Source organism: Neovison vison, chromosome 10, assembly GCF_020171115.1.
Source record: "Neovison vison isolate M4711 chromosome 10, ASM_NN_V1, whole genome shotgun sequence".
Classification (NCBI taxonomy): domain Eukaryota; kingdom Metazoa; phylum Chordata; class Mammalia; order Carnivora; family Mustelidae; genus Neogale; species Neogale vison.
In genome coordinates, this window is record NC_058100.1 from 52,520,306 (window position 1) to 52,544,318 (window position 24,013).

At 36.7% G+C, this 24,013-nt stretch overlaps 1 protein-coding gene across 2 annotated transcripts in view; it reads left to right on the forward strand.

Annotated features, from left to right (window-relative positions):
* The window catches only part of HMCN1 (hemicentin 1), a 470,681-nt gene that overhangs the window by 391,595 nt on the left and 55,073 nt on the right, over nucleotides 1–24,013 (forward strand). For both annotated transcript variants that reach the window (XM_044267297.1, XM_044267296.1), the window contains 13 exons: nucleotides 1,212–1,293; nucleotides 2,883–3,019; nucleotides 7,736–7,877; nucleotides 8,906–9,050; nucleotides 9,435–9,562; nucleotides 9,866–10,022; nucleotides 11,730–11,851; nucleotides 12,043–12,207; nucleotides 13,810–13,917; nucleotides 14,339–14,476; nucleotides 14,607–14,741; nucleotides 19,151–19,420; nucleotides 22,159–22,349. In XM_044267297.1, the coding sequence (XP_044123232.1) occupies nucleotides 1,212–1,293; nucleotides 2,883–3,019; nucleotides 7,736–7,877; nucleotides 8,906–9,050; nucleotides 9,435–9,562; nucleotides 9,866–10,022; nucleotides 11,730–11,851; nucleotides 12,043–12,207; nucleotides 13,810–13,917; nucleotides 14,339–14,476; nucleotides 14,607–14,741; nucleotides 19,151–19,420; nucleotides 22,159–22,349 (1,920 nt within the window). The remainder of the gene's footprint in view (nucleotides 1–1,211; nucleotides 1,294–2,882; nucleotides 3,020–7,735; nucleotides 7,878–8,905; nucleotides 9,051–9,434; nucleotides 9,563–9,865; nucleotides 10,023–11,729; nucleotides 11,852–12,042; nucleotides 12,208–13,809; nucleotides 13,918–14,338; nucleotides 14,477–14,606; nucleotides 14,742–19,150; nucleotides 19,421–22,158; nucleotides 22,350–24,013) is intronic.

The window sequence follows — 24,013 nt, forward strand, 5'->3', positions numbered from 1 at the left end:
TCCAAAATACTGCCAAATACTACTCTAGAGAAATTCAATTAACTATAACTTTTGTGACATCCTATGAACAGAACACAGTCTAGAAAATATAGCTACCAATGATGACTGTAGGCATACAGAAAGGCACAAATTATCCGGAAGTATTTATTGGAGGAGGCAAGATTTAAGAGTAGACATGAATGATGGTTCAAATTTGGTTAAGTCAAAACAAGCGGAGAGGGCAATATCACTTGGGAATAAAATGAGTTGATTGAGAAAAGTTGAGTTTTAAAGGCTCTCAACATATGATGGGAAATACAGAAATTATTTTCTAGGCCTCAGTACATTATTTTAAACTCTTAATAGAAGGACTTTGCGAGTGCCGTTCTTCTTAAAGTTGAATTGAAGTATTTTTGCAAACATACTAGTCTTAAATATTTTTGAAGGAGGTTTTGCAAGCCTACCAAAAAGTTTTTCCATACCTATAAAGTCGGTTTTGAATGTAAGAATTTAAAAATTCACAATATTCTAAGAATGTTCAGTAGTAAAATAAATGAAAACGGGATTTTTCTGCTTTTCCAAAAGAAATTTTTTTCACAGAAGTAAGATCATCTGTTTTCCAGAGTGTATTTTATGCGTACGTAAGCATGGGCTGTGTCTACACAATGTCAAACATATGAAGGAAGACTAACACTTGCAGTGGAAACTATGCATAGGGTTTTTAAAGAAATGTTTCTGGTTTTAGTCAGGTAATAGTAGATCATGCTGTCAGCCTGACGCAATTTACAGACAGATTATATAATGTAGCTCTTTTGTTTCACCACATTTACCAAAGATGCATTCAAAATATGGTATTAATGTACTTTAAGTAACCTGATATTTTATTTGTTTATTTAATAAATTGTATTTCATTTTCTTCAGGAAGATGCCAGTTGAACTTTTAAGTCTACCTTTACGTCCATGAATGCTTATTTGTTCAATAAACATTGTGTGTCTCATCTGTGACTTCTGGTGCTAGGTCCTATATATATATCTGCCTTTTCTGAGATCATTAAATATACCTAACCTGCAAACATTTTGAGATCAAATATTGAAACCCTCTTAAAACATATGTGCTATCTTCATGATACCTTGTTTTGTGGGAGACTTTATATTCATTCTGGTGAATACTTATTTTCTTCATGAAACCTGACATGTTAACATTGTGTAATTCACTTATTTGGATTTTGCAGGTGGAGGATACAGGAAGATATACATGTCTGGCGTCCAGTACTGCAGGAGATGATGATAAAGAATATTTAGTGAGAGTGCATGGTAAATTGGGCAAAATATCCTACCATCTATCATATACTAATACCTATCTAGAAGCCATAATTGATAGAATACAGGGCAACTCCCTAGCATACCATAAGATATGTTTATGTATAAGGAAATATGTATTTTGTAAATCTGATTCTTATGTCTGTTGATCAAATGCTTTTTGGAAATACCTCTGGACTTTCTGACTCATTCATTTTGTTTCTGCACAAATAATTCATAGTTCTTTATTTAAAAAAAATCATAGGCTATAAATTACAGTAAAGAAGAAAATATATCAAGGCACCTGGGTGACTCAGTGGGTTAAAGCCTCTGCCTTTGGCCCAGAGTCCTGGGATGGAGCCCCACATCAGGCTCTCTGCTCGGCAGGGAGCCTGCTTCCCCCTCTCTCTCTGCCTGCCTCTCTGCCTACTTGTGATCTCTGTCTGTCAAATAAATAAATAAAATCTTTAAAAAAAAAAGAAAGAAAGAAAAAGAAAATATATCATCTAGTCTCATTACACAAAGGCTTTTTTGCCTACAAATGTGTTGTCACAGAAATGTACCCTACAGCATATAGTATCAAACATGTTTTTCATCTCTCTTAATGGTTTAATAAACATGTTTTCATGTCAAAAAACATATCTTTATAACATTTTTTAGTGATGGCCCAGTATCCCATTTTATGAATATGCTATCATTTATTTAAACCATTCCCGATTTTTGGATATTTAAGCTGTTCTTGTATTTTCGCCAGTATGAGGAATACTGTTATAGACATCTTTGTGCATATCTATTGGCCTATCGGCCTGTCCCCTTAATTCTTTTATTTTGATAAAATTCTATAGGTACACTTGCTTGATTACACAAACACACATACACATTAAAAGCTTCAAGATTTATTGCCGAACTACCTTCTAGAAAAGTTGGGCCAATTAGACTCAGGTCAATATTATTTCAACATAGAGATAAAAATTACCCTTTATTGAAAGGAACATTTAAAAAACCAAACAGAAATTACTTATTTCATTGTCATAGCCTGGATGACTAGGCAGTGCAAATTGTCTATAATTTATGTGCCTCCCTTCCTCCCATGAGCCCTACACACAAATTAGACCTTGCCATTAATTGACATGTAAATTCTGTATGTAAAAGTCACATTAAAAAAATATATTTTTGAATATTATGAAAGTGTCTACATTTCTCTATATTATGATGGAACAGACCCTGATTTAGTAGTTTGGAAATTTGATGTTCAGAGAAAATTTGTACCAACTGTGGAACCTGGACAAGAAATCCCTTTTTTGTGCCTTAGTTTCTTTACCTGTTAAATGGTGATGATGTTGTGATTATATTACTTAGCCTGTCATTCATGTGACTGTTGGAAGAATTTCATTACTTTATATATGTGAAAGTACCGAGTAAGACTTTTAAAAAAAGTCTACTACGGGTAACCATTTGTACGATAAATTGAACAAGTAATGTCTTAAGTTTATGCCTCTAATTTTGTATAACAGAAGCAACACTTGTTGAAAATGTAAGATAATTCAGATCATTTTTATATCTTGTTTATTGAAAGCCTCTGACATGTTTTTTCTCATACCCAGTACCCCCTAATATTGCTGGAACTGATGAGTCCCAGGATTTCACTGTGTTACGGAACAGACAAGTGACATTGGAATGCAAATCAGATGCAGTGCCCCCACCTGTAATCACCTGGCTTAAAAATGGAGAACGGTTACAGGTAAGTCTTGCTAAGTTCCATAAATCCATTTTGAAGGGAAAAAAAAACCAGCTGTAGAGTCTTTGGTAGGTAGACAAAACCAAACAACGTCAGGCTACTATTATTTGACATTGGAAGGGTGAGCACAGGGTCTTTGAGTCAGCCTTCTTTTCTCAACCTGTACTGGGGTAGTTATTAACTAGTTATGGGTCAAAAGATAGGTATTCTGATTCAGACACTCTGTAAATGTATATCCTGGAGCCCATGGACTAAAATTGGATTTGAAACACTCAGCTGTTTCTTTACTTGAGAAGGAAGAAATCATCCAACTCTCCAAAGAACAAACTTCTTACTGAATTTTTCTGGAATAAACTGGGGCCCAAGGAGGGACCCCCAGGATCTGTGTGATACCTTGGATACCAGGGATATAGAATTGGAATCCTTGAAAAACACACTTCTTAGCTCTCTAGAGCTTCCCAAGCTCATGGGGTGTCTGTCTGCCATCACAGTGTGTCATAGCGCAGGATCCTAAATCGCCTTTTAGGGTTGGCTCAAAGCCTTGACTTTGAATGCTCTGATTGTTCTTATCCTAGTACTTATGCTTTTTCAACCCCTTTTGTTCTTCCTAATCCTGTTTATATAACCTGTGGGTGTTACACTGTGCCTAATTATAAAAGGAGATTAAGTCCCCTAACACCTAAGGCAGAAGGACTTCCACGACCACCAAACCATACCAAAGGACTAAAACCAGAGTGGATTCTGAGAGTTACTTACATGCCAGATTATTGTTATCACTTAACCTTCCTGTGCCTCAGTTTCTTTATTTGTTCTACCCCTACTATAACGGTGGACACTATAATTGCTACTGGGAGTAGACGTGACCCTTGAGGAGCTCACAGACTACTTCAAAAGACATAGAAGTACATCAAAGATTAGAGCATGGAGATGACTCACATGTTAGAGTGAGGTGCAGCATTTTATGAAAATAGAGGAGCAAGTAACTGAGACTGCAGGGTAAGAAAAATTCAAGGGACAAGTTCAGTTTTAGATGATGTGTAGATGCTGGGTAAGAAAGAAGAAGGGGATTCTAATCACAGATAATTGCATCTACAAAGCCCTAACAGGAAAAGGAATGCTGCTGTAGCAGGAATTGCTAAGTATCTTAATGTGGCTGAAGTAGGCCTTGATTAAAATCCTTTGATGATTCCTCACAGATTTCAGGGCTCAGGTTAAACTACCCCACTTAGCTCACAAGACCTTTCATGTTCTTACTTTTTATCCACAGTTATATCTCCCGTGTGTCCATTTCAGTCAAAACCATTAGGTGTTCAGAGGCACCTGGGTGGGGCAGTCAGTTAAGCGACTGGCTCTTGGTTTTGGCTCAGGTCACTATCTCAGGGTTATGGGACTGAGCCCCATGATGGGCTGTGCCCCCATTGCAGAGTCTGCTTAAGATTCTCACCCTCTCCCCCTCCTTCTCCCTAACTCCCACTCACATGCATATGCACTCTCTCTCTCTGTTTAAAAAAAAAAAAAAAACTAAAAAAACAAAAAACTATTAGTTGTTCATAGAGACTGAGTGAATGTTGGTGATGGACAAGTTTAGGCTAATCCCCTCATGATCAAGTGATGTTAGTACTGGCACAGGGTGAATTCAACAGTAATGAAAAAAGACATGAGTTCAGTTTCAGATATTTTGAGTTTGAATTACCAATATAGTATCCAAGTGGAGATTCTAAAAAGTACTAAGAAATACTGGTCCCTATTTCATCAAAAATGTCTTTGACGTGATAGTCTTCCATGGTATGACCAATTGTTAAATCTGTAGGTTTGTATGAAGTTGACCAGGAAGCTTCCAGTATGAGATAACCTGTAAATGAAAACAGAGTCTAAGGCAATAATAATAATAATACTTATAAGGTGAGCAAAGGAAGAAGAAAAGAAGATCAGAACTGAGAGGGAGGACTCAGAGACATAGAATTAAGTTTAGGAGACATTGGTGCACTAAACACCAAGGAAAAGAGAGGAAGTGGTTAACAGAGTCCATTAAGATGAAAATTAAATTGTGTCCATGGTTGTAGCAATACACAGAAGTGATTAAAGATCAGAAAAATGTTCTTCAGTAGTGTGATCAAAGGAAAAGATAGGTTACAGTTGTTGTGGGTGTTAAGGAAGAAGAAAGAATGGAAATAATTATGCCATATTCTTTTTTTAAATTTTTAAATTTTTTATTAACATATAATGTATGATTAGCCCCAGGGGTACAGGTCTGTGAATCACCAGGTTTACACACTTCACAGCACTCACCCTAGCACCTACCTTCTCCAATGTCCATAACACATATTCTTGAACTATAAAAGAGATTTTATAGGTTTATTTACTGAAAGAAAGCAACTGAAGATATAGGAGATGGAGAGGTTTATAAACAATGCTTGTTGGACAGAGAGAGAATGGGACCCTGGTCACAGATGAAGAGATGAGCCTCGGACAAAAGGCTGACCGTTTTCCACAGAGGTGGAAAGATGGGAAGGTTGCATTCTCGGGTCAGGTGGGAGGGGTAGAGAACGGCAGGCTCAGGGCTCTGGTGCTCGGCGGGGAGCAGGAAGCAGCAGCAGCCGCTGAGAATGAGAGTCTGTCTGAAGAAAGAAGTGCAATTTGGAAGAATCATGGGTGGCCAATGGGAAGAGAACCAGGAAACATTGTCGTGAGACTTGATGGCTTAGCAGACCTTACTGATGTTCATGGGACCAAAACATTATAAGAATCAACTCGGAAGATTTTTATTAGCCTAAAACCCTGCTCTATCCATATAAAAAAATTACAATTATATGTTTTATAGAACTTAACATACATGTTTAAGAAATCACATATTCTCATCAGAGGTAATAAAATATAATCACTAATAGCTCCTATAGCAATGAAAGGCCTAGAGAGGGGCGCTGGGTGGCTCAGTCTGTTAAGTGTCTACCCTTAGCTCAGGTCACGATCCCAAGATCATGGGATCAAGTCCCAAATTGGGCTCCCCGCTCAGTCAGGGAGCCTGCTTCTCCCTCTCTCTCTGCCCCTCCCCTTATTTGTGTGCTCTCTCTCTCTCTCTCTCAAGTAGATAAACAACAACTTAAAAAAAAAAAAAAGAAAGGTTTAGAGAAATGGGGCTAAACTGAACATTTTAGTATGAACACTTTTTTCATTAGGAATATACGGTTGACCCTAGAACAACATGGAGGTCAGAGGCACTGACCCCACACTCAGTCAGAAGTCTGCATATTACTTTGGACTCCCCCAAAATTTTGCTAATAATCTGTTGTTGACCCAAAACTTTACCAATAACATTAACAGTCGATCAACACGTATTTTGTATGTTATATATGTTAGGTACTGTATTTTTACAATAAGGAAAGGAAAATGTTAACAAAAACCATGAGGAAGAGAAAATACGTTATAGTACTACATTGTATTTTTTTTTTAAATCCACATACAAATGGACCCATGCAGTTCGAAGGTCAACTGTATATCTGTGGGACAGAGCCCACATGGCAGAAAAATCTTACTTGGGCTCTCCCTGAAGTATTTCCTTCTTTGGCTCAACCAGAAAATAGTAGTTGTTGATTCTACCTGGCATTTTTTAATGATTATGAACGTCATGCTTCTTAATTTATACAGAACTACTTGTTTACAACTATTTTCCCAATTAGACTTAATAACAAAGATTAGATTTCATCATCTCTATAGTCTCATAATTCTTGGTCCCATGCCTGGGCACAAAATAAATGCCTAACAAATATTTGCAGACTAAAATCATTTATTTACTTATTTTTCAAATGTTAAGAGATCATTAGTTTACTAGTCATGGAACTTTCAACTGTAAGTGGCAGAATTCAAACTCAAACCAACAATTTAATTTTAAAGATTTTATTTATTTATTCGACAGACAGAGATCACAAGTAGGCAGAGAGGGAAACAGACTCCCTGCTGAGCAGAGAACCTGATGCGGGGCTTGATCCCAGGACCCTGAGATCATGACCTGAGCTGAAGGCAGAGGCTTAACCCACTGAGCCACCCAGGGGCCCCCAACAATTTTTTTTTAAGATTTTATTTATTTATTTGTCAGAGATAGAGGGAGAGAGAGCGAGTGAGCACAGGCAGACAGAGGCAGAAGCAGGCTCCCTGCCGAGCAAGGAGCCCGCTACGGGACGCGATCCCAGGACGCTGGGATCATGACCTGAGCCGAAGGCAGCTGCTTTACCCACTGAGCCACCCAGGCGCCCCCCCAACAGTTTTTTTAAAGGCAGTTATTACCTACAGCGATTGGTGAACTTGGGTTTGCTAGGTCCAGTGGTTCTCCTCATGTAATCAAGCATCTGTGTTTTTTTTCTCTGAATCTCAGCTCTGCTTGGTTTGTTTTAGATTCAGAGCTGTCCACACGTGGTCATAAAACTGCCACCAGCCTGTGTCACCCTCACTACCGAAGAGATACAAAAAAAAAAAAAAAAAAAAGTGGTCTTATTCGCCAACACTTCCAACAGAGTCTTGCAGAGGACTCTCAGGGGCCCAACCTGCTCAACCTTGGGTATCCAGATTATTGTGGCCAGGAGAGCTGGGAATCTTGATTGTGCCCTTGTCTTAAGCACTCACATAGAAACCTTTGATGTTATAAAGTATAGTTACCTTTGATGTTATAAAGTAATAGTCTCTTTTCCTGATATTTTAATCATAAATTTTACTTGCTGAATCTAGGCAACACCTCGAGTACGAATCCTATCTGGAGGGAGATACTTGCAAATTAATAACGCAGATCTAAGTGATACAGCCAATTATACTTGTGTGGCCAGCAACATTGCAGGAAAGACTACAAGAGAATTTATTCTCACTGTAAATGGTAAGAAAAATTAACAGTTGTTTCACAATTTAAAAATTTAGCCTAGCATATTCCAAGACATAGTAACATTTTTATTTCTTAGGGGCACACTCAATGAATTCTTGTGGTTATCCTATTTTTTCAAAAAGACAACATGTAGTATTTGTATAATGGCTATATTCAACCCATATTTCAAAAAAAAATTAAAGATACATTATCTTAGAGGATAATCTATGTCCAGTTGTTATCAATATATCCTGACATTTTGTGTCATTCACATCAGAGTCATTGAGGAAGTCACACTAAGGTTCCGGGTGACAGGTGGTTCATTATTTAGTTTACCTTCATTCATGTTGGTGTTTGAGTACATATGCACTAGACAGAGACTGCCGTGGGACTGTGACTCTCTCTAATCTAAAATCTAAACATCCAAACTTGCCAATATTTGGGAAGATAATACAGACGTTTCCCCATCACAGTCTCTCTGGTTTTTTAATATATAAAACTTTATAGGATATTGGGTGACCCACACGACTAATATCTCTGACACTAAAATTAAAATTCAGGTTTTCTATTCCCATGTGAACTCAATGATTAATAAAATACATGTTCTGAGACTTGCATGATTAACCCCAGATGTGCTTTTCATTAGAACAGCCCACTTTCTGTTCTCTATTTAAAGTGAAGTTGTTCCAGTGTTCACATTCTCAGACCATTATTTGGCCAAAGAGAAATAAGAAATATCATCTTTAATTTGCATCAGACCACAGCTGATGCATGTTCAAGCATCTCTCCTACAAAGCCAGATTTACACACCATATCAGGGTTTTAAAACCTTCCTTCCCCCACCCGTGCTTTATTTTTAAACACTGAGTATCTTGAATAAGACTTTAGGAATTAAACCCCAATTCTATTTATACTAACCTGAATTAGCTGTGGGCAAAGCTATACATTTGACTCAAAGCTAACCTTGTATTACCTCTTCAGAGTCTTAGTTCAGGCTGTATTGTTGATATGAATGAAGCTTTCCACGTGCATCTCTTGTGCAGTTCCTCCAAACATAAAGAGTGGCCCCCAGAGTCTTGTCATCCACTTAAATACGTCAACTGTATTGGAATGCCTTGCTGAGGGTGTGCCAGCCCCAAGGATAACATGGAGAAAGGATGGAGCTGTTCTCTCTGCAAGTCATGCAAGGTAACAATTCTGGAAATGGATGAAAAATACTGCAATAACTGAAGTATGAATCCCTAAATCTTTCCCAGTATATTATCATGGTCTTGCTACATTTAATATTAGTTTTTCATCTTAATATGAAAATCAAAATATACTGTTTTGAAAAGCATAATTCTATGGCCTATGGTCAACACATAATCATTGTAATTCATCCAAGATCACAAGTCCATCTGCTCCGCACCTTTGCAGAATATCCCTTTTTTCCACCAAGGGTATTGCAAATTTCTAAAGCAGGAAAAAAGTCTAAAAATGGATTTATGTCTTTTAACATACTCTTAGTCAAAATTCAGATAATCAGAAAACAAAAGCTGATTCCAAGAACTTCGCTTGTGATCTTTCTTGTAGATACTCCATCTTGGAAAATGGATTCCTTCATGTCCAGTCGGCACATGTGGCAGATGCTGGGCGATATCTGTGTATGGCTACCAACGCTGCTGGAACAGACCGCAGGCGAATAGATTTACAAGTCCACGGTAAATACACTTGGAAGAACAGCTTCTCATCTTTGGGCTAAATATTCTCTGATGGCCTAAACCTGTGAGTTCATAAAGACCTTGATATCCAGGGCTGTATAAAGGTACCATACTCTATTGTGAACAGTCAGTACCCATGTTTTCTCCTCATTGTGGCTAGCACCATCACAACACTAAATTCAGAGTCTTCTTGTGTTTGTAGCTATGTAGCAAGTTACCAGTGATTAATTTCAATCTGGTAGAAATACATCAGATGGCATACTGTTTGCTATGTTTCCCTCTTATTTGTTGGCTTTGTTTTAGTTCCTCCATCCATTGCTCTGGGTCCTACCAACATAACTGTAACAGTAAATGTTCAAACTACTCTGGCTTGTGAGGCTGCTGGGATACCAAAACCATCAATCAGGTGGAGGAAAAATGGGCATCTTCTAAATGTGGACCAAAATCAGAATTCATACAGGTAAGGAGTCATTTAACTAAAAACCCCCACCTACATTTAGAAACATAATTTTAAAAAGAATTAACATTTCATCTCTATCAATGGGGACAGCATTTATATAAAGTGTAAAGAATTAGCTAGTATGTAGAGAATGTATATTTTTCTTGACGTGGAACTAGTTTTTCAGTCTAAAAGCTTGTTCTGAATTATGAGTTCAACTTTTCTATCCATAAGCCCTGTGGATGATGATCAGAGAGATCTACAAAATTAGATTCCTATTCTGCTTTATTTTTCATAGCCTCTTTTGGAATTTTATAAAAAGAAAGAATGAAAATATTTGGTATAAGGGAAAACTATTCTGTAAAAATAATACCACCTTTAGCTATAGAATAAAAATGAAATTCTAAACCTTGAAATACAACTTTGGTATTTGGTAGCATGGGTAGGGAGGAAAAACATCCTTGTTCTCCAATTTTTGCATTTCTTCAGCTTTACTTCAAATGTTTCATAACATGACAGCATGTTTTTTAAAAGCTAACACTTTAATCACTAGGAATTTCTTTCTTTCTTTTTTTTAAGATTTTATTTATTTATTTGACAGAGATCACAAGTAGGCAGAGAGACAGGCAGAGAGTGAGAGGGAAGCAGGCTCCCTGCTGAGCAGAGAGCCCGAGGGGCTCAATCCCAGGAACCTGAGATCATGAGCTGAACTGAAGGCAGAGGCTTTAACCCACTGAGCCACCCAGGCGCCCCAATCACTAGGAATTTCTGATGTTGTAAATGGGCATCATTTCTTGTATCTCAGTTAAATTAACAGATATCTTGTCAAGGGAATTGCCATAATGCTAAAAACAAGTGTTCTTGTAGATCTACTTTGATAATAATCAATACTTATACATTAGGAAATATGAACTGTGGAGTGTTTCACTTGAAATTCTGTTGTTTCTTTCTCACCCTTTAAATCTTTGGGTACTGGGAGTCTAGTGATTGAAAGATATGTGCTATGCAGAAAATGTGCAACACCTTTTAAAAAAAGCATTCCCATTGAATCAAATCATTTTTATTCTAATGGTGCACACCTTGAAGTAAGGAAATATATATTTCATTTAGATTTATTTCTCATAACATATGCACATTTACTAGACCTCTTAAGCATTTGAAGTGATCCAGATCACTTTAGTTTTGAATTGGTTAGAAGTTAGGGAAAAGACTTATTGATATACATACTAGGCATCTCAAAAGTGTTCTGCACACATAAGGAGACATGGAAAGTAGGGCAACATGTAAGACAGATGCACTTGTAATTACCAGCCTGTCAACGGAAATAATCGAATGCCAATCTGCAAAGTTCGTGACATTAGAGGTAGTTTATGTGAAGCAGTTGAGATGGTTCTGGAATGTATTCGAATCTCAGTAAACAGTGGCTGTCATCAGCATACTCATTTTCCTATATATCACTTAGGAGAGCATGGTTGATCATGATATGAGCAATCAGAAAATGCAGGAGTCCCTCTTCAAGCAATCCTTCTACACAACTGCTTCCTCTCAATCTTCACGTTGAGGCTCTATTAACCCATTGCCCATACACAAAGAAGTCTGATTCCTTGTTTTAATACGAGGAAAGAATTCCATTTCCTTCAATTCACAACATGGTACTGTGTTGTGGTTGAACCAACATTTATGAAAATTGACCTGTAGTACATCATCGCTCTGAACTTTTTCTTCTAGGCTCCTTTCTTCTGGTTCACTGGTCATTATTTCCCCTTCTGTGGATGATACTGCAACTTACGAGTGCACCGTGACAAATGATGCTGGGGAGGATAAGAGAACTGTGGATCTCACTGTCCAAGGTAGAACTGGCTTAGTATGTGGATTAACAGTTATTATAATGATGCATTTCATCATCCCACTACTTCCCAAAAGGGCTTCCTTTTCCACTTACTAACTTTCAGTGTAGAAAGAGAAAGATGGATGATAAGGCTTTGGAAACCTGTAAGTACTGGAAATGTGTGCTTCCTAATTACTGTTACTGTTGTTTTAGTTCCACCCTCCATAGCCGATGAGCCTACGGACTTCGTAGTAACCAAACATGCCCCCACCGTAATCACCTGCACTGCTTCAGGAGTTCCATTTCCCTCAATTCACTGGACAAAAAATGGTATAAGGCTACATCCCAGGGGAGACGGTTACAGAATTCTGTCCTCAGGTAAGACCAGGTTCAGTCATTATACATCTATGATGACACTAGTTATTAATGGATGACCTTACCTGGCCTTTTGTTGCACCAAAATAAAAAAAAAAATAAAATGCATTTCATTCCTAGACTTACACATCTGGGAAAAAAAAATACAGTTAGAATGGGAAGGGGAAGTGGACAAAGGGAGAGAAAAAAAAAAAGTCTGGAAACAAAATCACAATAACTGAATATAATAGGAATGATCACAGGGATTTTAAGTGCATACTTACTAATCCTGAAGTTTCACAAATTCACTGGTTGCCTTTGAGTGAACCATACTCTTTCTATTGGCCAGAAAGAATCTCCATTCATTTAATAAAGATCTAGTGCCTAAAATAAGTTGTATATGCCACTGAGTTTCTGAGGCTATAGAACTGGGAGGGTTTTCAAGGTTTTTGTTTTCAGGGTTTTTATAACTGAGCAGGTAAGGCTGGGTGATAAATGTTAGGATGGATAATTTTTGAGAGTTGTAGTAGCCATCATTTATAGAATTTATGTACTGAAAGAGAAAAATTATAATTCATCTAAATTTAAATATAGGTAATGTACATAGGTGTTTTGTATTGGGAAGGTACACTAGAGTTGAACTAAAGTAGCAGCTAACATCCTGGGGCTTTATGCATTTGTACATGTTATTCTAAGGGAATTTGTTTATTTTTTCAATAGAACGGAAATGATGGAAGATTGTTCTCAGGGTAGAACTTGGCTCTCAAAGCCAAGTATTTTGGCTGTCTCTGAAATGTGTATAGATTGGTAGCAATTAAAATCATAAAATAGAAATTAACTACCCTTCAGCACAAGGTACTGTGTTAAAAGAACACATTGAAACGTTCTCAAAATATTAAACAAGAGTTACCATATGACCCAACACTCCATTCCTAGGCATCAACCCAGAAAAATGAAAACATATGTCCACACTAAGACTTGTATGCAAATGTTCGTACAGCATGATTCACGATAGAGAAAGTAGAAACAATCCAAATGTCCATCAACTGATGAAAGAATAAACAAAATGTGGCTAATCCACACAATGAAATTCTATTTTTCAATAAAATGGAACAAAAATACTGGCGCACACTACAACAGATGAAACTCAGAAACTGCTCGCAGTGAAAGAAATCAGACACAAAGGACAGCTGTATGATTGCATCCACGTGAAATGTTCAGAAAAGGCAAATATATGAAGAAGAAGAAGAAATTCGTGATTGCATGGGGCTGGGGCTGGGAATGTGAAGTGACGTAAATGGAAAGAGATTTCCATTTAGGGTAACAGAAACGTTCTCAAAATCAGGTTGTGAGAGTTGCATGACTGGAAAGATACTAAAATCATAAAATTGTGCATTTAAATGGGTGAATTTTATGGCATGTAAATTTTGCCTAAATAAAGCTATTAATAATGATCAAAAGGCACTGCGCTGGGCCCTTCAGGGGGTTACAAGTATGAGTATAAGCCAAGTGTCCCTGTGCTATGGTGATGAAAACACAAAACCAGAATGACATAGTTTATTGAACCAGAAAAATGGTTACAGAAAAATGGATGTTCTAGATACATAAATACTTTTTCCTTTTTAGGAGCAATTGAAATATTTGCCACTCAGTTAAACCACGCTGGAAAATACACCTGTGTTGCCAGGAACGCAGCTGGCTCTGCCCATCGACATGTGACTCTTTATGTCCAGGGTATGGAAGGTCATTTAATTCATTAAAAGCTTGTTTTTTCTTCAAGTCATGTTTATTCTTGAAAGGATGTACTGTCTAGACTTATGAACCACAGTAATATCTGGGGGATATGAAAGACTGATACATATTTTTCAATAAACGAAGAAAAACGTACAGATGAAAAATCACACAGAACAACCCCTAAATTATTTTTTTCTTGAACATCTATAATCTGTTCTGGCTTCTAGTCTCCTAATGGAGTTCTTCTAATGGAATCTGCCTACGGAAGCAAGACTCAAAAAAAATGTAATGTGGCCAATGTTCTCCTTTCCTCTGGACAATCAAATCACTAATAACATGGAAATATGGATCTAGGCGTGATTAACTTTCAGACAATTCTGCCACTAACTGGTGCCATTGCTTTTTCTGTTGGTTCTTATAGAGCCTCCAATCATTCAGCCTCAGCCAAGTGAACTCGATGTCATTGTAAACAATCCCATTTTATTACCATGTGAAGCAACAGGGACCCCCAGTCCTTTCATTACTTGGCAAAAAGAAGGCATCAATGTCGTCACTGCAGGTACCTACCACTGTTTCTATCAAGAAAATGACAACAAATCAGTGTTTCACAATTCAGAAGTCAGGATGACTTTTTTTAATGAAAAAATTTTTAATAAAAATTCTTCCCTGTGCTTTCATAACTGATGCAGGCAAAAGCCATGCAGTTCTTCCCGGGGGCGGCTTGCAGATCTCCAGAGCTGTCAGAGAAGATGCTGGTACTTACATGTGCGTGGCTCAGAATCCGGCTGGTACCGCCTTAGGCAAAATCAAATTAAATGTTCAAGGTACCTAAATAGTAAATTTCTATGTCTTCATTGCAAAGATGCTTGTAACAAGGTGTACACCAAAAGTTCATCTATCTAAAATAAGGATGCTACCGTAGTTCTCAGCATTCTTATATTACATTATACAATGTGTTTTTTCAGTTACCCTTATGAAGAAGAAAATTTAATGCTTGGGGGTTTTTTGGGGTCATTGTTTATATAAGAAAACTGATGCATCTCATGGTATTTTGGATTTCTCTGAACTTCATATGGTACTCTGTTCCATTATAGCACATGCTTAAGGTAACTTTTAAAACCAATCTCTCCATGATACCACATTGGATACATTTATGAAACACTAGATTCTAATATCCATTTAAAAAATCATACATTTTTTAAAATCATACATAAAAAATCATAAAACAAAAAAATTGTAATTTCAGTTAACCAACTTGATGGAAAAAAATTATTCTGTAGACAAAGCAGTCTTTTCACATTTAACTGTTATTTTCTTGATATAATATTTGTATCTTGCATGTATTAGTTTTGTGACTTGGAAGTAGGTTCTGAGCTTCTGAATTTGCATTAGCTGATTTCAAGTTTCCGTTAAGTATGATTTTCCTCTGGTATATTACTGACTATAGTAAAATTTACTTAACGTGTGCATTATAAATCTAATTTCTTTATAATGCTAACATTTTCTCAACAAATATTTGTTGCAATAATGAGTGGAAATACATTGCACATTACAGATATGATCCTTCCCTTATGGTGTACAGAAGGGAAAAAACTTAACTACCACAATAAATAAAGTAATTATAAATTATGACATATGCTAAGCAGAAAACAAAAGGCTGAGATGGGGAAGAATGGGGAAATGTGGGGACCATTTGACATTAGTGGTTAAAGTAGGCTTTAAGAAGTAGGATTCTGCGACACCTGGGTGGTTCAGTGGGTTAAAGCCTCTGCCTTCACCTCAGGTCATGATCCCAGGGTCCTGGGATTGAACACCACATCAGGCCTTCTGCTCAGCAATGAGCCTGCTTCCTCCTCTCTCTCTGCCTGCCTCTCTGCCTACTTGTGATCTCTGTCTGTCAAATAAATAAATAAAATCTTAAAAAAAAAAAAAAAAAGAAGAAGTAGGCTTCTCTAAAGGGGTACCATTTGGGCCGAGACCTGAGTGATAAGCTAGGATGAGCCTTGCAAATGTGGCGGTGTGTCCAAGGGAGAGAGGACAGCACATGCAGTGGGCCCACAGCAGGAGAAAATAAGGAAAGAAACCTGGCAATGTGGTAGGGAGTAATGGAGAAGGAGAAGGCTGGCAAAATGTGAAGGAAGTCAGAATAGGTGAGCCAATACATGGAAGGTCAGACGGACCACACAAAGTTTAAATTTTCTTCTCTATGCAGTGGGAGACTTTAAGGGTTAGCCAAGATGCTCATTTGGTTTTAGGAAGATCTCGTTTGGGGCCATGTAGATGACGGAGCAAGACTGGAGCCAAAGGTACTATTCAGGTCCTCTAGGCAGCGTGTCACAGCCTGGCCGGAAGTAAGAGTGGCCATGTAAGTTGCAGGGGTAAATGGAAAAAGTGGTGGTTTTAAGATACTTCCAGGAGGTGTAACTGCCAGGATGAGGGATGAATCAGATTTGGGAGGTTAGGAAAAGAGAGGAATTAATGATGTTTCCTGGGCTTCGGGCTTGAGATAGCGAGTAGATAGATGATAGTGCCATGGGGGAATGGTAGTGCAAGCGGGGGGACCTGGCTTTGGAGGAAGGAAAACATAATTTCTGATTGATCCTACGGGATGTGGGAAAGTATGAGAAATCCTAATAGAGATATCAAATTGAGTTGAATATTTATGGATTCAGAGCTCAAGGGAGAAGTAGAGGGTAAGATAAAAATTTGGAAGTAATCAGTGTGTTTTAGTCCACAAGACTGGATAAGAATTTGTACAGAAAAAAGAGCTAAGGACAAAGACCCATCACTCTGCATTGTTTAAAGTTCTGAGAAAAGAGAGGATGCTTAAGAAGAGTACAAAGGAGGAGGCAGAGATGTTAGAGGGAAACTGGATGGAGGCTAGGAGAGGAGAGTGTTTCAAGAAGGGAGTGGACGCTTTGTTGAATGGAAGTGAGAGATCAGTTGGATAAGGACCAATAAATATTCATTGGTTTTGGCAACATGGAGGTCATGGAAAGAACATTTCCATTTGGAGGGATTTTTCCTTCAGTAATTGATTGAAATTATTGATATGAGCAATTACGGGACAAAGAAACACACTAAATGATTAATAACATTTCAACATTTCAAAAGCAGAGATAACTACACGCTTTAGAGGTATGAAAATTCTGAACCCAGTCTCCCTCCTTGCACATATAGTATGTAATGGAAAGCACAAACCCCAACCAAATAAGGTTAGCTGATACAAGTAATTTTGACATGGTTATTCATATTTTTTTTTACAACTTGTTGATTTTATTTTACTCATCACTACTAGTGTTTTTAAGATTTGGTCTCAGAATATCTAGGTGGCTCAGTTGGTTAAGCATCTGACGTCAGCTCAGGTCATGATCTCAGGGGCCTGGGATCAAGCCCCATGTCTGTTTCTCCCTCTGCCCCCCACCTGCTCTTGAATACACATACTGTCTCTCTCTCTATCTCTCTCAAATAAATAAATAAAATCTTTAAAAATAAATAAAATAAAATAAGATTTGGTCTCCTTGTGGTTGACCATTTCTCCATATCCTCTGGAGATGCAGCAGATAGTTCTAGGTCCTTAGGACTTGCTACACACAGGGCATTACTTGGCTCTGCAGCTCTCAGAGATCTCATTTCTGATTCATTTCCTAGGCATTATGTGATAATAATCAATATTATTTGCTTTGTTTCTCTTTTAAGCTTTCTGAGTGGGTAGTAGTTTGTTTTGTTTTGTTTGTTTGTTTGTTTTTTGTGGGTTTTTCTCACACATGCTGAATGGGATATTTTTACTGTCATTGTTGTCCTCTGCACCTTGTCACTGTCTCTGGACTTGTATTGACACAGATGAATCATCCTCTTCTTTCTTTCCTGTATGCTTGTGGTCGGTTGCTCCTGGCTTGTGCTCAGTTGTTCTCTCATAATCATTTAATATTTTGGGGGGTTCAATAAACTATCCAGGCCATACCTAATTGGTAATCAGTCTACTGGAAACAGGGAGAACGCCTTATCCTAAGCTCTTCCACAGCTTTCGGAAGAAGTGGGAAGAGTTTTATATATATATAATTCTTTTCCATGATCTACTCATTTATTTATTCAGTCACTCAAGCAATACTGTGTTAAATATAGCCGCTGTATTTGAGATACTAAGCACTGTAGGAATACTTGAGTAAAAGTATCTCTGAGCCGTTGAATAATTTCCAAACCTTGAAGGGGTCTAGTCTGAAAGTTTAAGTAGCTGAAGTGAATCTCATAATACAGTATATTAAATAAAATGCCTCTGCTGACACAACCTAAAACTTTTAGACATGCAGTACCTCAGGAATACATGTTTATGTTTCATTTAAAATTATCATTTATATTTGTTGGCTATGCCGGGAACAATATTCTGAATATGGCTCAAAGAATTTTCTTTTCCCAGTGGAGAGGTTCCTCAAAGCGTTAAAAATAGTGCTACCCTATGACCCAGCCATTGCACTACCGGGTATTTACCCCAAAGATACAGATGTAGTGAAAAGAAGGGCCACATGCACCCCAGTGTTCCTAGCAGCCATGTCCGCTATAGCCAAACTGTGGAAGGAGCCAAGATGCCCTTCGACAGATGAACAGATAAAGAAGATGTGGTTCATATACACAATGGAATATCACTCAGCCATCAGAAGGGATGAATACCCAACATTTGCATCAGCATGGGTGGGACTAGATGAGATTATGCTAAGGGAGATAAGTCAAGTGAGAAAGACAATTACATGGTTTCACTTATTTGTGGAACATAAGGAATAGCATGGAGGACATTAGGAGCAGGAAGGGGGAAATAAAGGTGGGGGGGGGGCGGAAATCAGAGGGAGAGCCAAACCGTGAGAGACTGTGGACTCTGGGAAACAAACTGAGGGTTTTAGAGGGGAAGGGGTGGGGGGGAGGAGCGAACCTGGTGATGGGTATTAAGACAGGCACATATTACATGGAGCACTGGGTGTTACACGCAAACAATGAATCTCGGAACACTACATCAAAAACTAATGATGTTCTGTATGATGACTAACATAAGATAATAAACAGTTTTTTAAGAAAGGAATTTTTTTTTCCAGTGAAGAAAGTGTAGTGATCCTTTGATTGATGATATGGTAAAGTCGGGATTTCATTTCTTTCTGTGACTTCCCTTTGCTAGAGTGGTACTCTAGTGTGTAAATGGTACCTTTATGCTCTTAAGATGAAGTTTACACTTTGTATCTTTCAGTTCCTCCAGTCATTAGCCCCCATCCAAAGGAATATATCACTGCCGTGGATAAGCCCATCTCCCTACCGTGTGAGGCAGATGGCCTCCCACCCCCTGACATTACCTGGCACAAAGATGGGCGTGTGGTTGTGGAATCGGTCCGCCAGCGCATCCTCAGCTCTGGGGCTCTGCAGATAGCATTTGCTCAGCCTGATGACGCCGGCCAGTACACGTGCATGGCAGCAAATGCAGCAGGATCGAGCAGCACAAGCGCCAAGCTCACTGTCCATGGTAGGCTATTTAACATGAATTATTTCAATCAGCTGCATTGCCAAGGCAAAGAGAGAAGACCACTGAGAAAAAAATAGGATGAAAGTCAAAGTCATGCAAAACCAGCAATCCAAAGTGGTGTGTGCTTGTATGTGGTGTGTGTGCGCATGCGTGTGTCATGTGTAGGTAAACTTATCCTTCTGATATAATATTGGAGGCTCTGATTTTTGGTGTGGGCAAAAGAAAGGCTGTGATCAAGTGCATGTGTGAGAAAGAAAGAGAGATTTTATTAAGATAGCCAAAATAATTAATGAGTTGCCAATCATCCCCTCGTATTGTGGTTATTAGTATTTATACTTTGGCTGTAGATCCCATTTATGGGGTTCGTTTGTGTCTTGTGACTATTGTGCTTATTTCTCAACTTGCAAATGGCCTTCACTCAAAACTAATCTCCATATGAGCTACATTATTTAGTGTTAACCTGATGAGAGTTGGAAATCTGGTTGATTTATTATTTAAAATGGCAAAATATTTACAAGTATATTTTTATAACAGAAAAAAATCTTTTTTTCTTTGTATTCAGACAACTAACAAAATACCTAAGAGTCAGCATTGAAATATTTTCATTGTTTTTTTATTTTATTTTATATTTGTTGTGTTATGTTACTCACCATAAAATACATCATTACTTTTTGATGCAGTGTTCCAAGATTCATTGTTTAGGTACAAAGTACAACACCCAGTGTTCATTGTTAATGCATATTTTAAAAATTAAAATACCTATTAATATCAGTGTGAGGACACAATAAGTAAATTAAACTCTTTCCAGCTACTGTTTTCAGAGGTAACTCTTGTAAAGATGAGCCTTTGCTTTTTCTTTTTTTAAAAAATTTGTGAAGGCTCTTTTTTATGCTCCAGGTGTGTTTGAATTTCCTATGACTTCATAGTTAAAGTGATTATTTCAAGCAGACACAATTTTAATTGAATAAATAAATAATAGCCCAAATTTTAAATCACTATTTATGAGTTTTTAAAATATTTCCCCTGGTTTATACGTGCTTTCAGTTCATACAATTGAATGAATCAATACACATTAGTTCCTTAGACTGAAATAAATAATACTCCTCTTTTTCAAATTTGTATAAAATTTACCAAAATTAACCATACACTAAGCAACAAAGCAATCTTTAGTAACTTAAAAATAAGGCTACAATTCCTTTCCACGATATAATAAAGCTAGAAACATGTAATAAACTTTTAACACCTAAACCCCAACCCCAGGCAAATCTAAAAATACCATTCTAGTTAACAAGTAGATCAAAGAATATGTTTTCATTTTCCTACTATTTAGAAAATAATAAAAATAAGGATATTACATATCAAAATGTATGGTGTGTTGGCCAAAGTTAAAATCAAATGTAAAGTGATAGCCTTAAAATTTTCATTTTGAAAAAGAAGGAAGTAAATGTATTAATGTTACAACTTCATCACCACTAGTAAAATTGAAATATCAACCCCAAGAATAAAAAAAATGATAAAAATACTATATAAATTAATTAAAAATGGATCAAATATTTACAATATACCATTCAACAAAATAGATTTGTGTGTTTTTTCTATAATTTGTTTGCATGTATATTTATTCATATATGGTTTATATACTTATTCATATACTAAAAAAATAGTCTTTGCTAAATACAACTTTTGTCCTGTCACTTTTCAGAATGTCATTAAAATTGATCTATTTCTTACTGATATGTTTGAATAATTCCAAAGGTAATAGTTTTTGGAGGGGAGTGTATTTTTACTTTTTGAGCCAACTATTCTTAACATTTTTTAAGCCTTTTCTTTAGAAGTAAATAACTTAATTCCTAGTCCACCTGGGTATTTGTTTGTATTTTTATATAGTCGGTTGATCTTTTTATATTGCCTAAATTCCAGGCCAAAAAAAATTCGAGGCATATGAAGTATTTGCATAGAGTTCTGAAATCACTATAAAAATTTCCTCTAAAAGCTGAATTAAATGTCTTGACGTGGTTTTACTTTTATTTGTTGTAACACATGAAATACTACAATAAATATTTTTTTCCATAGCACTTTGTGATATTCAATATGGGGTGAGTGCTTTACAGTGTTTTAAACTGGTGACTTTTATTAGTTTGCTCTCACAATATGTCTGTGCTAAAAAACCAATGCTTATACAACTATGGAAGAATTTTTGGATTTTGTTGCTCTCCTTTGTTTTACTTCACTACAGTAAGCATAAGAAACTTCAGTAAGAGAAAGTTAAGAAGGGGGACCTGGGTGGCTCAGGTGGTTAAATGTCTGCCTTTGGCTCAGGTCATGATCTCAGGGTTCTTGGATTGAACCACACATCTGGCTTCCTGCTCAGTGGGGAGCCTGCTTCTCCTTCTCCCTCTCCCTGCTTGTCTCTCTGTGTCAAATAAATAAATTTTTAAAATCTTTAAAAAAGAGAGAGAGAGAGGTGGAAATTTAAGAAATCAAATAAAATCTAATCTAGTTTTTTGTAATTTGCTTAGAAACTAATTATGAATGTATTCAACAAGTTCAAATCCTGTAGAGTTCTTGTTATAGACATCTTTCATGGTAACAAGTAAACAATAACTTAATACATTTTATTTTACTATTTCCATCAAAATTATCCTCAAAAGAGTCCTTTGTGTGTGAATATTCTGTGCAAATGAGGATATTATTGAACTCAACATCCTGAATGACTATCTTTTTTAAACTCTTCTTAGTACCTCCTAGAATCCGAAGTACAGAAATACACTACACGGTCAATGAGAATTCACAAGCCATTCTTCCATGCATGGCTGATGGAATCCCCACACCAGCAATTAACTGGAAAAAAGACAATGTTCTTTTAGCTAACTTGTTAGGAAAATATACCATTGAACCCTATGGAGAACTTATTCTGGAAAATGTTGTGGTAAGTTTAATAGATGTGAATTGGTAACTCCCCCTTTTACTTTTAACTCAGCCTGGAAATATATTCTTTAATAATGAAAGAAAAACGCTCTTACAAATTCAGGCCAAAAAATGAATTTTACACATGTTTCATTTTATGGCCCGTGTCTAAGAATAATATTTTAACAGACAGTAGGACCTCATATATGGCCTCCTTCTAAAATTATTTTACTTTTGTGGAAATCTGTTTATCAGGAAAAATTCTAAGTTCCTCTGTTATAGTCCATGCATGTACCCAAATATGGGAGTGATTAGAAGATAGGAGATATAAGCATGTCTGATGCAGTATTAAGCAGATATGAAAAGCAATTTTTCTGTTCTTTTCAGAATTTTGAATAACCCTTTCTAATCATTGACAAGGACATTAAAGTCTTAGGGATCTATGCAAGCTAAGGTTCTTGAATATTCTTATGTGGTACTGACCCAGTTTACAGAACAGTAGCTGTCAGAAGCATCTCAGTTTTTCAGTGGTCACCCACTTGAAGAAGAATCTACGTATGTATACTACATGACTTTTTTTAAAAAAATTTACTGTGTGGTTTGAGAGTATCAATACTTGGTACCAAATATGAAACACGATTAAAATGTGAATCACTTTCAGGGCTTTTGTGCATATCTTATTCCTATTCCTTGTCCTTCAAAATACCTAAACTTCATTACAAAATCTTTGTGGAATTAAATTTGAACAGATTAAAGGAATAAAATTGATTACATTCATTTTATAGTATAATTTTGGCCCTTAGCCAGACTCCTGGGATTATCAGGTGAATAACCCTAGTGACTGGCTGGGTCACTAGGACTCTAACTGAACCACAGGTGCCAGTGAAAATTGTAATTATTCAAATCAGTTATAAAATGTGCCATTATTTTATTTTAGGTACCACTAAGAAAGAAAAAGTACAGTTAAGTAAACTAGAGATGGTCATCCATTTCTAAGTTGTATCCCAGTTTCAGGGATATGAAAGGTTAAAAATGTGAATTTTAGAACTGATAAAATAAGGATAAATTTGTTTGCTTAAGCTAGTAAATGTCTTTAGTGGGATTACCCCTGGGCTCAGGAATGTTGGATTTGGGCCCATTTTTACACATACAGAACAGAAGGAATTAAAGGAGAAAGAAAAGGGGACAATGGGACAATGGCCCAGATTTGTTAAAAAACAAAACAAAACAATAAAGTAGTTCATAAATACCAGATGACGGATTCAAATGATAAGTAGAGATCTACTTGTGAATAGTATGTACAATCCAGATTTTAAGTGCTTCACTTTCATAAAATCCTTGATTGTAAGCTTAAATTATTATAACCTGAGAATCTAAGAATAGCTAAATAATACGGAGTTTGCAGAGAATGTGATTTATTCTTGTTTGCCCTTTAAAAAAAGTATGCAGCCAATCAGATTTAGATTGTATCTACTATTAGTGATTATAATTTTTATGCTACATCTCTAAGCAATCAATTCTTAATGCAATATATTTGCATTATTGTTTCAATGCAAATATATATATATATTTTTATATATGAGTATATATAGTCTTATTATATGATTATATATAGTCTTAAGCTTTTAAAAGAGAAGGAAAAGTCTGCAGTGGGACTTAATGCATTCAGAAGCATTCAACGATTAA